Here is a 15,758-nt window from a genome sequence, read left to right on the forward strand (position 1 = left end):
CTCCATCTCAAATTAAAAAAATAAAATAGTACATACTAGTTAAAAAAAATTCAAACAGTGCTGCCAAACAGTATAAAATGTTTACAATAAACAAATAAAAGTATCTTTGGCACCCTTCCTTAGTCCCCTCAGTAAAGAGATAAACATCACTGGTAGGTAGTTTTCTACCCTTGTAGTCCCTTACTGTGTAATTTTGCCTTATTTGTCACAGACAGGTCATCTCTGGACATGGAATTCTCAGGAGAAGGACGCTCCTACCACCAAAGTCCTACTGTTGAACCTTCTGCAGACTCTAGTACTATGACCCCTCCATTTCCCTTCTGTTCTCCATCCTCTCTCATCCTGGCTTCCTTCCTTGCTGGCCTACATGTGGTGATCCATGACCTCAAACGCAATCTAGCCAATACTCTCAACAATCCATCTCTTTTCTTCTGTCACAACCAGTGGGCAAAACTGTCAACCTTAGATCAATCTAACATCTGCCTGTTGTGCTCCTGAGTCTGAGTACTGTATTCTACTGGAGGAAAGGGAGAAAAATCACAAAACGGGTTTGGACCACTGCAAAATCATGGTCCCCATCTTCGCTGGGCCCTTGAGGCTATCCCGGAAATGTTATCTCTCCACCACTGCTTCATTCTGTGTTCTACACCTTCCTGGAGGCTACTTGATCATCACCTCCCTTAGGCTCAGCAGACAATCAGAAGAGAACTTTCAACTATCCCCATCCTCTTTGCCTCTACCCACTGACAAAAATATCTGCAACACATGCCTGCCTTTTACCCTCTCCCCAACCTCCACCTCAATGGAAGGGATTTCCTTTTACCTGTGCACTGGAGTTCTTCTCAGTCCCCTCTTGTATAAATTAGTCCCCTTTTTCCCAGCCTTCAAATTACTTCTTTCTACTGATTCTCTCTCATCAGCATTAAAATGTTTGCAACCTTCCTGGTCTCAACTGCATGTCACCTCATACACTCACTCTTTTGCCTTCCTGCCACAAAGACACCCGAGAGGAAATGGGGCCTGAGCAGCTAAGGACATGAACTCCAAAGGGAGACAGATCTGGATTTAAATCTTGGTTCTACCACTTTCTTGCTGCAAGCCTTCCCTAGGCAAGTTACCCTCTCTGAGTTGAGAGGGTAACTTAACTGTAAAGTGGGGATCACGAAAATGCCTATATAATTGGTCTGCTGGGAAGGGTAAATGAGTTAACACATGTAAAGTGCTTAGCTCAGGGCCTGGCACAAGGTAAGTGCTCATGATGCTGGTCCTGCTTAGTATTCTCTTTGTAGCTGCTTCCTTACAACCTCATGTTCCTCAATCCACTATCATCCGGCTTCCTTCACCACCACTTCTCTCAAAATGGTTTCACCAAAGTCCTGTGGTTCTATAACTAAATTCAAGGGACTCTTTTCCATTCACTCATTTGTTTGACAGTTATTTACTGAATGCTTACTATTTGCCAGGGTGTTGGAAGTGCTGGGGATACAGCAGTGGTCAAAACACAAAAAACCCCTGCTGTCAGAGCTAACAGAAATCACCTGCTCCTTTTGGGATCACTTGGCAGCATTGGACATCCCTGACCTTCTTGAAACTAAACTTCCTTAGTGTAGGGGACATTGTTCTCTTGGTTTTCCTTCTAACTCCTTGAATATGTTTCTTTATTCTACTTTTCCTTCAGCAACCCCAATGTGCTAGTGTTCCCCAGGGTCTTCAGGGGTCCAAACTTCTCTTTTTCTCTTCACTTACGCCCTCCATAGACAACATCATCCACTACCACAGAAGGCTGATGACTCCCAAATCCATCTTTCCAAGGCAATTATTCTGGAGATCTAGACTTGTATGCCTCCACTCAAATGTCTCAAAAGCAACTTGAATCTTAAACACAAAACTGACCTAATTTTTCATTCCTCCTCCTGGCTGATCTTCCCTCTCACTTTGACACCAGCCCCATCTACTTACCTAGACCAGAAGACTCCTCCTTTCACACCTTCCCTCTAAGTAGATCACAAGTTCATTAACTCAAAATGACATTACAGACTGTCTGCTATCTCACACACTGTGTTAAGCACTGAGATTAACAACAGTAAAAAGACATTTAAAAGTCTTACAATTATACAATCCTTATAATCTCTTAACACATCGCTGTTTTCCCAACCCCATTGGGACAAAGCCTTAATTCAGCCTCTTGTCATTTCTCACCTGGATGACTATAAGAAATCTGCCAGGCTGTCTTTCCCTGCCTCCCTCAATACCCATGTCAATCTACCATCTTCAAGGATATTAGAATATGAAGATCAGAGCATGACAATCTCTGCTTAAAATCTTCCAATGGCTCCCATAGCTTTCAGATTAAAGTCCAGAATTCACTGGGTAATCATAAGAAAACACCTTGTTTCTTTCTGCTCCTGTGCAGGAACTCTCACAATGAACAATGAACTCTTAACAGAACCCTGAAAATGCCAAATTTTCTCCATATTTTCCTTCACACATACTGCTTCCTCCAATTGAAACAAACTTTGCCTCCCCTCCATATCTCTCCTAATTAAGAAACAGCTCTGTGTTCCTTTAAGGAAACTTTTTCCTAAGAGGAAACACCCTTTCCTAAGAGACCCTCCTATGTGATCACGAAGCAATGTATACATACATTTTTCAAAACACTTAAGATATACTGTTTATTTGTCTATCTCCTCACCTAGGCTGTGAGTTCCTCAACAGCAGGGACCAATCTCAGTGTCTTTGTATTCCCAGTGCCTGACACACGCAGTCATTCAAAAAACGCTTGCTAATAAAATGAATGATGTTGGAATTTTAAAAATGCATATTTAATGTTATGATTGTGCTAATGATAATCAGGTATACATAGCAAGTAGTTAATGTAGAGATTACTTTTATATCCTCAAACCAAGTGTTTCTGAAACCCTATGATTTCAGGGTGGGTGATGCTAAGAAGACACCCAGACCTACACAAAGTGCCTTTTCAGACACTGCTCTAAAGACCTCTGGATCCATAAATTCTAAGATTTAGCTCTTTCCACTTCTCTGAAAGGAAGAACTCATTGCTATATTAGGGTAACTAGTAACTATTAGGGTAATCTGGAAACTATCAATATTTACCTCAGTGCATAACAGCCTTTCCCTCTACTAACCCTGTTCCCCCTGAATCAAAAGAGTTCCATTTTATCAATGTATTTGAGTCACAGAATCCTAGCAGTATGAAAAATAAATTGGTTTCGGTTATAAAGTGGTACTTGATTTTGCTTCTGGATTGGAAGAAAGGCAACCCAGCCTTTGCCACTTCCCCACTCTTTAGTGTCTACCGTGCCCCCGTATTCCCTGGGACCCTCCTAGGCTGGTGCTGAAGATGCCCACTTTGCTCTCTTCCCCTTCCCACCTTTATACACATCACATCCAGGTTTCATCTCCCCCATATTTAGAAAAACCCATTAAATAATTCATTTCCCACTCATTTATTCATTCCAACCAAGATATATCGAGCATTTGATGTGCATCTGAAACTGCTAGAAGCTGGGGCAGTTAAAAAGACAACAAGCCCTGGTCGCTACCCTTGAGGAGATCACAGTCTAGCAGGAGAGATAAACACGAACACTAACTACAAACATTGTGATAAGGGCTGCGGTGGATTTAACAGCCAAGTCCAGGGAAGGTGCAAGGCTTGACATTGAATGGGACTTCTGAGTAGGATCGTGAACCCTGAATTGATGTTCACCAGGCTACACCAAGAGGAGAAAAGGTATTCCAAGCCTGGGAAGTGAACTCCTACCACTAGGAAATGGCTAGAAGTCAATCAAGGCCAATCTAGTCAAATTTCGTATCCCAGTAAAGTGAGAATTTGTGAAATCAGCTGCCCTGAGCTGGGGCCTTCTCCTTAGTGCTACTGAATTCAGTCTAGATCATGGTACCTCCTCCTATAAGATTCTTCACCCTTCACAGATTATTAATATCTACTTGGAAATATCACTCTCTCCGGCCCCTAGACGAATCCTGAATGTTCTTCCTTCCTCTCATTCCCATCTCATATTTTTTGGGTAAAAGTTGCACCCATCTCTTTTGGGGAAAAGTTGTCATAAAAAATTTTCTATATTTCCCTACTTTTAAAGCTGATCTGTCTCTCCCACCCCATCCCCAATGAAATGATAACATCTCCCCAAAATTCTAGATCTCAAGAGATAACTTTAATTATAACATTTTGCACAATCTTCCGATAGTTTATAAATGTATTAGTTTTTAAATAAAAATAGGGCCGGGCACAGTGGCTCACACCTGTAATCCCAGAACTTTGGAGGCTGAGGCAGGTGGATCACTTGAGTTCAGGAGTTCGAGACCAGCTTGGCTCAACACACCAAAACCCTGTCTCTACTAAAAATACAAAAATTAGCTGGATGTGGTGGCAGGCACCTGTAATCCCAGCTACTTGGGAGGCTGAGGCAGGATAATCACTTGAACCTGGGAGGAGGCGGTTGCAGTGAGCCAAGAGATCATGTCACTGCACTCCAGCCTGGGCAACACAGTGAGACTGTCTCAAAGAAAACGAAAAACAAAACAACAAAAAATTAAAAATGGGATCCTAATACTATGAGTTTGTAACCTTTTTCTCCTTACCAAAATGAGTTGTAGGTCTGTTAGTGTCAATATATATAGACTGACATCCTTATTTGTAAAGGTTGAATAGAATTCCAGTGATGAGATATACATTAACTTATCTAACTTGTGTTTGTGGACATTTGGCAATGTTTCCAAGTTTTTAGTATTATAAACAATGCATATATATATATATATATATGTGCAATTGTGAAAGATATTTGGAGGTGGAAATGCTAGGCCACAGATATGAAAAGTTTTGGTTTTGATACTACCAAATTCCTCTTCCAAGTTACTGTACTGACTTACACCCAAATCCACATATATAGGCCTATCTCTCCACATCTTTCCAACACTATACCATCTGAATTCTTTCTCATCATTGCCAGCTGCATTAAAACACACACACACACACACACACACACACACACACACAGAGTTTCAATCTGCATGTCTTATTAAGTTTTATTTTAATTTAATGTAATTTTTTTTTTTTTTTTTAGAGACAGAGTCTTGCTTTGTCGCCTAGGCTGAAGTGCAGTGGCACAATCATAGCTCACTGCAGCCTCAACCTCCTAGGCTCAAGTGACCCTCCTGCCTCAGCCTCCCAAGCAGCTGGGACTACAGGCATACAACAGCATGTTAGGCTAATTTTTATTTTTTGAAGAGACAGTGTCTCAATATGCTACCCAGGCTGGTCTTGAACTCCTGGCCTCAAGCAAATCAATCTGCATTTCTTGAATAATGATAGAATTAAGCATTTCTTCACACTTGCTAGCCAAATTCTTTCTACTTTTTAAAGTTATTTTTCTTTTATTGATTTGTTGCAAATAATCTGCCTCATATTATCCTTTATTTTTCACCTTATACTTTCTTTTGCTTTAATTTTTATGTAGTCAAAGCTATGGCTCTTGTCCTTTATGGTCTTCTTTATTTGCTTACTTAGAAAGGCCTCCTCTACCCCGAAAATTATAATAGTTTCCTTCATTCCTATCTAATATTTTTATGGTTTCTCTTTTATCTTTAGATCTTTAATCTACCTGGAATTTGCTTTAGTGTTTGATATGAGGTAAGGATTTAATGTTTTCCTAATTGGATAACCAGTCATCCTTACGTATCTATTGACTAATACATCTCTTCACTTTGGATCAGAAATACTTCTTTGATCCTATATTAAATTCCCACATATATACACAGGCGTGCTTGTCTCTGGAATCTATTTTCTTGGCAATCTTATTGTCAGGGAACTCCACCATGTCATATCTCTACCATCTTTTGTCACTTTGCCCACTTCTAGGCACTTCTGTTCCTACACATGCTGCTTCCTATTCTCCACCAGACCACCTATACGACGTATCACTCACCTTGTAAATCCTCTAAGATCTTTTTGTGTAGTTATTTAATTGCCTCAGCCTCTTCTATTTCCTCCCTAACCGAAGCCTGGCTCTTCCCAGGAATACCACACACTTTCCCTACAACATGCTCTGAGAGGCAGCCACTTCCCACATCACAGGGTTGAGATATGGGGCTGCTTCTGGGTCACCCATTCCACCACCACCAAGTAGTAAAACACCTTTCTTCTGTGGTTCATGTCATTCAGCTGTTAAATCTCCAGTTCTCTGTTACAATACTCTGCAGGTTCTTGATCACTTCTTTATTCACTTAATTTTTTTTTTTTTTTTTTTTTTTTTGAGATGGAGTCCTGCTCCACTGCCCAGGCTGGAGTGCAGTGGCGCGATCTCAGCTCACTGCAATCTCTGCCTCCCGGGCTCAAGCGATCCTCCCACCATAGCCTCCTAAGTAGCTGAGATTACAGGTGTATATCACCATACCCAACTAATTTTTGTATTTTTACAAATTAGATGGGGTTTCACCACATTAGCCAGGCTAGTCTCGAATTTCCTGACCTCAAGTGATCCATCTGCCTCAGCCTCCCAAAGTGCTGTGAGCCACTGTACCCAGCTTTACTTCCTTAATACTTTGGGTCCTGGTGCCCAGTATTCCTCTCCATCCCAAGGCTGACTATCATCCTAGATGATTTTTCACACCCAAGACGAAGAACTAACCCACGTTCTGGCTTAGCAGTCATCCAACAACATCCTCCTCCTTCTCAACAACCCTCCCGTGGTTGCCTTTGGATCTTCTTCTCCCCAGGAAGTGTTCAGACTCATCCTTCCGAGCTCTAGTACTATACAGCTAACTGTTTGCTAGATACCTCATAGTCAACACGTCAAAACCAGATTTACTTTTCACGATTCTCACTCTGCCTCTCAACCTCTTAATCAATTTCGCTCTCTTTTTACTCCTTCCCTTCCTCTCCTACTGTTTTCCCTATCTTTGTTAATGGCAGCACAAGTGAATGAGAGCCAACATTCAAATTGCTAAGGCAGAAATCTGTGAGTCATCCTCAGCACCCTCTCCCTCCAACCTCACTCCCACTTCCAAGCAGCCACCTCCTAAGTCTCTCTTCAGTCTTTATAGTTTTCTTTCTGCTTACAGCCATCAACCGGACTTCAGTCACTATTCCCTCTTATCTACACCACTGTTAGCAGCCTTTTAACTGGGGTTGCCACCTCTAATCCCACCCTCCGGCAAGCCCCAATGTAGCCAGAGTTTAGACACATCACCTATCTCTTGAATGGACTTTACTGGCCTTCTTTGACCTTAGGATAAAGCTCCCTTCCTTACCAGGGCTTACTAGGCCATTTCATGACCTTTCCATCTGTCACCTCTTTAGCTTCAGAACTTGCTGATCCACCCTAGAGTTGTGTACTTCCGCTAGACATCCTGAGTCCCTTGAATATGGCATGTGGGCTTCTCGCCTGCAGGCCTCTACCACGCACCGTTCTTTCTATGTGGAATACTATATTCACCCCCATCAACTTCTACTTTTAGATCTCATTCAACAGCTCTCTAGGAAAGCCTTTTCAATATGCACCTTCCCCTTTTCCCCCACACACTAGGTCAGGTGTTCCTCTTCTGCACTCCCAAAGCACCTTGCGCTTCAGTTATCATAGGAAAAAATCACACTTTGTCTGTCTGTATCCCCATTTCCAGGAATTGTAAATTCTTTAAGGATGGGGGGTGGGAGTGTTCAATTTAACATTCCATGCGGGGTTGGGGGTGGGCCTAGTGCTATTGACAATTAAAGTTACTTGATAAATACTACTTGTGCTAAGAATGGATAGGCGGAAGGAAGAAATGCTACTGGAATCTGATAACAGTGGACCAGGGATAAAAATATTCATAACCTGAGTGCTAATGAATAAGCAACTAGATGTTGGAAGTTACTACCTATTTGAAGTAATTAACGCTAAGATGTGGTCAGAGCTCAATCCTTCCAGAGGCCAGTAGTTTTCCAAATTGCTAACTGGCTTGACAAAGACATGTATGAGTATACCACAATGTTGTACAGTGACAAGAGCAAAATCTATGCATGACTGGAATTTCTGCTCCACCCCTACCAGCTGTGTAACCCTGGGTATGTTACTTAGCCTCTATGTGTCCATTCTGAAAGACTAGGATAACACTGACCTCACAGAGCTGTTAAGAAGATCAAAGGGCAATAACACATATCAAGTGCCTGACAGTCAGAAAATGCTAGTTTCCTTCTGTGTTCTACTTCCCTTTTTCCAATAAGACAGTTTTGCCCCAGCAAACCTCCACTCTCTCATTTGGCCAGAGGAGTCCTGGGGCAGGGTCTCCTATGGCAGCACCACACTCTAGGAGCAGCTTCCTTGAAGGGTTTTTCATAAACTTGTTAAGGCAACTGAAGGCTTCACTATTGTGAGATGCCACTCTGTATGTGAACAGGCTGACACTTCAACATATAAAAGGGACATGGCCTTGGAACTCTGAATCTCCAACCTAGGACTGCAGCTCCAGGCAAAACAACAAAGCCACTAATGTGGAGTCCTAGTTACAACAAGGACAAGGTTGAACAGTATAGTAGTTAAACTTTTCATGTATAACACAGTGTATTTAGTAAGCCATCTCCCTTACCCCCTCAATCCCAAGAGCTTTACAAAAGAAGGTGAAGGCTGCTTAATGACAGCCAATCTGACAAGCACCCATATGTTCTGCATTTGAGTACACACTTCCACAGGAAGGAGGTCTACACCACACCCAAGCCTAGCCAGCCTCAAGATGTGGACACAACAATAACATACCACACAGTTGGCTGGGGATCAGGGCTGAGTGTGTGGCCAGGAAGCTTCAGCAAATGCCCATAGCTTAAAACAGGAACAGTGGACATGAAGAGAGAAGACTCAAGTTCCTGACCCAATAATGGGTTTTATTCATTACAGCCAGGAATAGAGAAGAAAATATAATCCACTTCTCTATTACAATAGACTGTAAACACGTAAAACTTGAGACAGTTCACACCACAGAAAACTCTTCAAACATGCGCCTCTCTTACCCCTACAGACCCTACTTCATTCCTTCAGCTGATTTTGCTGGCAGCGGCCCCACAAAGGTTGCGAAACCTCTTGAGGATGATGTAAATTGACTCTATCACTTATTTTCAGGGCCAGTAGAAGAAATTTAGGAAACTGCAGAAACATAGGAGTGACCACTTTCTTTTGTTTTTGTTTCTGGTTTGTGTTTGTTTTTGTTTTTTTGAGACAAGGTCTGGCTCTGCTGTCTAGGCTGGAGTGCAGTGACACAGTCTCGGTTCACTGCAGCCTCTACCTCTTGAGCTCAAGCCATCCTCCCACCTCAGCCTCTGGAGTAGCTAGGACTACAGGCATGAGATAGCACGCCCAGCTTTATTTCTTAAAAGAAGTACTGGTAAGGCAGTAAAACTCCTTTCCTTCTATATCATCAACAGGAAAGGGATTGAGGCTTATGTCTTTAACAGGCTAAGAAACGGAGAATATGCCCTAGCATGGACTGTTAAAAACAAATAACAACAAAACAATAAGGAATCAATTGTCAGAAACTTTCCAGTGCTATGCTTCTCACTTCTATTTGGAGGTAAGGAAGTGGGATAGAAGGAAATGGAAGGAAGGGCATCTCTGGGGCTCGAACTTTTAAATTTTATTGTTTTATTTTTGAAATCACCAAGTTCTTCCCACTATTATACCCTCCTTCAAAGACTGAAAAGATATTCATAACCATTTTCTTGTTATCCTGAGAAATGTCTGGAAGGCAGGCAGATTCAAAAAAAGAAAAAGAAAGAAAGAAAGAAAGACGTAGCACCAGGTGCTACTCTCCAGCTTAATGCATTTTATCAGTTAAGGACTACCCTGATGCTGAGATTGTATTTCTTTCCCTAAATCAAATGTCACCCACTAAGGATCATCTGTTTAATTAAATGCTTTTAATTCTATATATCAAATGATAACTTTTGTGAAAATAATTTAAGCACACTTGAAACACCATATGAAATATTACTATATGACGCAACCGTAAATATGGCTCCCACCCCCATAACATCTATACAATATAATCAAAGAGCTAGATTCCAGGAGATTATCAAGAAACTTTTAAATTTTGAATCCATGAAGCAGAATTGTATTCCTTTCCATTGTTGACTCGACTTATAAATGTGCTGTGGAATAATTATCCTCAGATGCAATTTTCAGTACTGATTACACAGCTGCCTAAAAGAAAACTGTTAGCCCCTTCCATTTTATATAAAACCAATGCCTAAGGACTCGACTCTTCATTTCAATCCCATACTTTCCCCACCCTTATCACTCCTTAATCCCAGCCCCCACCCTCATCACATCCACCAGACCTGAACTTTGAGCTCAATCATAACTCTTTGTGCCTTTGTTCAAGCCTTTTTTCCTGCCTGGAATACCCTCTTTTCAGTCCCGGCTAATTACGTCTACCACCCTATTCCAAGTGGCCGCTGGAAACTCACTTCCTTACAGAAATGTTTTGTGATTTCTTTCACAGCTTACACGTTTTCTTTTTTTCTGAGACGGAGTCTTCCTCTGTCGCCCAGGCTGGAATGCAGTGGCTCGATCTCGGCTCACCACAACCTCTGCCTTCCGAGTTCAAGCCCTTCTCCTGCCTCAGCCTCCCGAGTAGCTGGGACTACAGGCACGCGCCACCATACCCGGCTAATTTTTATATTTTTAATAGAGACGGGATTTCACTATGTTGGCAAAGCTGGTCTCGAACTCCTGACCTCGTGATCCGCCCGCCGAACATTCTATGTGTTAGACACTTTATGTAATTTTGCATAGTTCCTGCATTATGTCTGACTTGGATGGAGTGTTTTCTCTCGTCTCCTCTACCCAGACCTTGGTCACAGCCTCACTAGGATCCCGCATCGCTTGAACATGGTCAGAACCTTGGATTTCTGCTGGCACAGTATTTTCAATAAATTGATCTTCTGATTGACAGTGGATACCTACTGTCCTACAGTTGGTGTCACTGGATGAAAATCTAATACAGCTCGAGGAGGAAGTGGAGTGCCTGCGATCAGAGGGCTGGGCAAAAGCCCAGAGGGCGTCTCCGGAGCCTTGGGGGAGCTGTCCCCAGGCAGGCTCTCTCAGGGCCTGGGAACAGGGCGGGACAAGTCCAACTCACCTGTGAGGTAAGGACGGGGCCAAGACCCGGAACCGAAAAGCAGGTCCCGATAGCGTCGGAAGGCCTCATCGAGGACGGAGCAGCCGGGCTGCGCGGCCGAACTGACATCATACTGGAATTGAAAGTTGTTCGGGTAAAGGACGTAGCTCCGGTCGGAGGTTTGGATGTTCTGGGGCCAGGGCCATAGGGCCGTCACCCGCCCAACGAACGCTGCCGCCAGCAGCAGCGAAAACCAAAGCCCGGAGCTCGCCATGGCCCGCCGGTCACCCCTCTTGGAGGGGGCTGGCCACGTGGGACCCTGGTCAGGTGAGCGGCGCCCCCGTGACCATCGGCGTATCACGTGATCAGAGGCGGCTCTGCGCCTGCGACCCCGGGAGGACCCACTCCCTGCCCTTTCACTTCCGGCCTGGAGGTGGGGCTCCCGCTGCTCGTAGCGGGGCGTGCAGAGCGTCTGCATTGGCTCCGGTTCCCGGGTGGCTCACCGGCCCAGCTGAGCAGTAAATAACCAGCCACTCTTGCGGTCGTGCCGGCTGAACTAGACAGCGCACCCGACTCGAGAAGCGCGCAGGGAAGAGGAGGCCAGGGCGAGCTGGAAATAAAGTTTCTCAGATGGCTCTAGGCTGAATCTTGAACGTTGGGATAGAGCTCGCCAGGCCTATTGGGAGGTAAAGGACTTCTCAGACTGAAGTAACTTCAGAAGCAGAAAAACAGAGGATTAAAACCACAATTCATTGTGATGTGAAATTTCGTGGGGCAAGAGAGGGCTGGAAGTAGGTCGTCTGCACGGCTGTGCTAGAGAGGGGATCACAAGATCACACAAATGTGATTTATTTACGACTGGAAAACAGGCGTACTTTTAGAGCCAGCTTGAGGCATTCCATTGCCTGCCTGCGACATGAACTATTCGCTTCAAGACTGACTGTAAATCTAGTTGATCCTCACATCCCTTTTCTCCAGACAAAACCCCACATACCCTGGTGTGTATTTACTGCAAGCAGTAAGAGATTGCTGGACTTTGGGTGCAAGATGGAGAGTGCCCAGAGATCATGACAGGGGCCTGGTCTAGCAGAGGCTTACATAGGAAGTCGATTAATTTATTCCGTGAGCAATTGCAAATCGTCCCGAAAGATCTGCATTTTAGAATTATGCTGAATTGTTGCATGGATAAGAAACTAGTTAGGAGGCCCTTTTTTATTGGAGATAGACGATAATGAGAGACTGAACTACAAAGTGGGGAAGGGAGAGAGCTGTAGATCCAAGAAATAGTGGATATCCAGAAGAGAGGCTTGAGAAGGGATCAAGGAGAATTCCACAATTATCAGAGACCCTGTCTTCCTTGTTTACCGCTGTATTACCAGAACATAATACAAATAATGCTATTATTGGGTGGCATTAATTGGCTAGTAGGTACTTGTAAAAATTTTTAAATTGAATTTTAGTATTAAAATACATGTAGAGAGCAGGAAAATGAATTTTTTAAAATAAAGGGCTTTCACTGGGCATGGTGGCACATCCCTGTAGTCCCAGCTACTCAGGAGTCTAAAGCAGGAGGATCACTTGAGCCCAGGAGTTCAAGTTTAGCCTGGGCAATATAGTGAAACCCTTTCTCGAAAACAAAACAAAAAACAAGCAATAAAGGGCCACTGAAATCATGATAATTTATATTCAGGTTATAGGTACCTAATTACTAGTTATACATACGTGGCTCTGATGAGAAATCAAAGAAACATTCTAACAATACAGAGATTCATCAAACGATTTGTCTTGGAAAGTTGATTATGGTAGAATGGAGCCTGTAGCAACAGAAGAAGAAATTAGATCCCACAGTCATCAAGTTTCAGATCCCAAGGTTTCTTGCATTCTTTTTTTTTTTTTTTTTTTTTTTTTTAAACAGAGCCTTGCCCTGTTGCCTAGGCTGGAGTGCAATTTTGGCTCACTGCAACCTCCGCCACGGGTTCAAAGGATTCTCCTGCCTCAGTTCCTGAGTAGCTAGGATTCCAGACGCTCGCCACCACGGCCAGCTAATTTTTGTATTTTTAGTAGAGTCGGGGTTTCACCACGTTGACCAGGCTGGTCTTGAACTCCTGACCTTGTGATCCACCTGCCTCGGCCTCCCAAAGTGCTGGGATTACAGGCATGAGCCTAGCTGCATTCTTAAATTAATTTCTTCTTTACTTAAATGTTAATTTTCATCAGCACTAGTAAGTGTCTGGGTACTCTGCCAGTCAAGAGAGACGTTACCAAAGGTACAAAGGTAACAGGTTTTGAGAAGCATTGTCAGAAGCCAAGTTCATAATCAGGCCCATAGGATCAATAATTTGGGGAGAGTTCAGAGCAGTTTCAAAGATGAGAGCAGTAGAACAAAGTAGAATTTCAGGATGAGTACATGCCAAGGCACCCTTTTATGTGATATTCAACCTGTACCAGAAGGGAGGAGTCATTTACTTAAAAGAGTCACACAGGATGAAAGAGCTAGATCCAAATAAAGATGTTATAAACCATTACTAATGGGGCCGAGTGTGGTGGATTTCAGTGATTCAGTTATTTCTTTACTACTGAAAGAGTTCTTTTAGACTTAACCATATTTTTTTAACCAAATATTATTCTTATGCATACATAAAAGTAAGTGACACAAGATAAATTTGTTGATCTTTCAAAATATCCCCCCTTACTATACACTAGAGTGTGGTTTTGGCAGGACAGACAAATAAATGGAGCTAAATAGAGGGGCCAGGAAAAGATCCATTTATTATTCGATTTCAACAAAGACACCAATTTAGTGGGGAAAGCAAGTTCTTTTCAATAAAAGATGATGAAGAAAATAGATATCCCTATGTGGGAAAAATGAACTATGATCCCCTGCATCACAAACAATTAAAAATTGATCACAGGCAGGCCAGGTGAGGTGGCTCATGCCTGTATTCCCAGCACTTTGGGAGGCTGAGGTGGGCGGATCATAAGATCAGGAGATGGAGACCATCCTGGCAACATGGTGAAACCCCTTCTCTACTAAAAATACAAAAAAAAAAAAAAAAATTAGCTGGGTGTGGTGGTGCATGCCTGTAGTCCCAGCTACTCAGGAGGCTGAGGCAGGAGAATTGCTTGAATCCAGGAGGTGGAGGTTGCAGTGAGCTGACATGGCACCACTGCACTCCAGACTGGGAGACAAGAACAAAACTCTGTCTCAAAAACAAAACAAAAAAAGAGTATTTCTCTTTCTTTATTTTTTTCTTTCTTTCTTTTTTCTTTCCCATTTTTCTTTCTTTCTTTCCCTCCCTCCTTCCCTCCCTCCCTTCCTTCCTTCTCTTTTTCTGAGACAGAGTCTCACTGTGTTGCCCAGGATGGAGTTCACTGATACAATTACAGCTCACTGCAGCCTGGACCTCCTGGGCTCAGGCAATCTTCCCACTTCAGCCTCCCCAGTAGCTAGGGCCACAGGTGCCTGCCACCATGCCCAGTTAATTTTTAAAATTTTTTGAAGAGATGGCATCTCACCATGTTGCCCAGGCTGGTCTCAAACTCCGGGGTTCAAGTGACTCTTGCACCTCAGCTTCCCAATGTGTTGGGATTACAGGCACACGCCACCATGCCTGGCATAGTAGTTCTTGAATCTCCTACAGGTGTGCTGAAACAGCAAACCCTGGGGCAGCCAGTCATCCTGGCCAGTCACGCCAGTCACGAGCAGTCTCTTCCTGTGTGTGCTGTGATGTGGGAAAGGGGGAAGTATCACCTCCTTTTGGGTGCTTTTTTATTGTACCTTCATTTTAGTCTCTTTACTTTTCCATGTCCTCCGCAGCCCACATGCTGAATGAAGAGTATCTTTTTCATAATTGTGTTCTTACTGCTTAAGCCAGGACTCTGCACACGGTAAGTGTTCAGCAAGTACTTGCTGAATGAATGCATGAAAGAAAAAGCATTTGTGTTAAATTTTGAAATAGTCTAAATTTCAATGTGTAAAGGAAAAGAGCAGTCTATAGAGGGGGACCACAATCTAGAAGGACAACTCTATGTAGCTTGTTCACTTCAGGATCTCCAGGTTCTGAAAGAGTGCCTGGCACAGAGCAGATGCTTAGTGAATACTTTTTGGATGCATACAGTGAAATAGCAAATGAACCCAGGCAGAGATCTCCAAAGCATCTGGAGAGACACTAGAGAAGTAAGCAGTTCTATTTGGCTAGAACAAATAGTGCATGAAGAGAAATACTAACAAAAGGAACGTTAGAAAGCAGGTTGAAACTGGATTGGAAAGTAAGGAAAGTAGGAAATTGAGTGAGGTAGCAGACATATTTGTCTGCTTTATCTCTCTCAACAGCTGTGTGAAAATGAGTCCTAGCTATTTTACACATGAGGAAACTGACTCAGAATGAAAATAACTTGACCCAAGTCTCATACAGTTGTCAGAACCAATGTCTCAACCCAGGTCTTCTGTTCCAAAGTCCATTTCTTTTTATATCTATCATGGTTCCTGGAAAGCTAGGCTGCAGATTTTATTGAGATTTTACTCTTCAGTCCACGGCAAGTGAGAGCATTTCTTAGTTCTGACAAAGTCAGAGCTAAGATGCACTAAGATTTATCTGTTAATGTATGAGGGAGAGATTGAATGTGAAAGCCAA

The 15,758-nt window shown here is 43.0% G+C and overlaps 2 protein-coding genes across 4 annotated transcripts in view; one reads left to right on the forward strand and one right to left on the reverse strand.

The window, feature by feature from the left end:
- Positions 1–11,443, reverse strand: part of HEXA (hexosaminidase subunit alpha) — a 48,537-nt gene extending 37,094 nt beyond the window's left edge. For both annotated transcript variants that reach the window (XM_035259135.3, XM_002753308.7), the window contains exon 1: positions 11,146–11,443. In XM_035259135.3, coding sequence (XP_035115026.3) covers positions 11,146–11,398 — 253 coding nt within the window. In that variant the 5' untranslated portion in view covers positions 11,399–11,443. The remainder of the gene's footprint in view (positions 1–11,145) is intronic.
- Positions 11,444–11,542: 99 nt separating this feature from the next.
- TMEM202 (transmembrane protein 202) overlaps positions 11,543–15,758 on the forward strand; it is a 28,746-nt gene continuing 24,530 nt past the window's right edge. For both annotated transcript variants that reach the window (XR_013520802.1, XR_013520801.1), the window contains exons 1-2: positions 11,543–12,122; positions 14,942–15,012. The gene's annotated coding sequence lies outside the window, so the exon portion shown is untranslated. The remainder of the gene's footprint in view (positions 12,123–14,941; positions 15,013–15,758) is intronic.

This window comes from Callithrix jacchus, chromosome 8, assembly GCF_049354715.1.
Source record: "Callithrix jacchus isolate 240 chromosome 8, calJac240_pri, whole genome shotgun sequence".
NCBI lineage: Eukaryota > Metazoa > Chordata > Mammalia > Primates > Cebidae > Callithrix > Callithrix jacchus.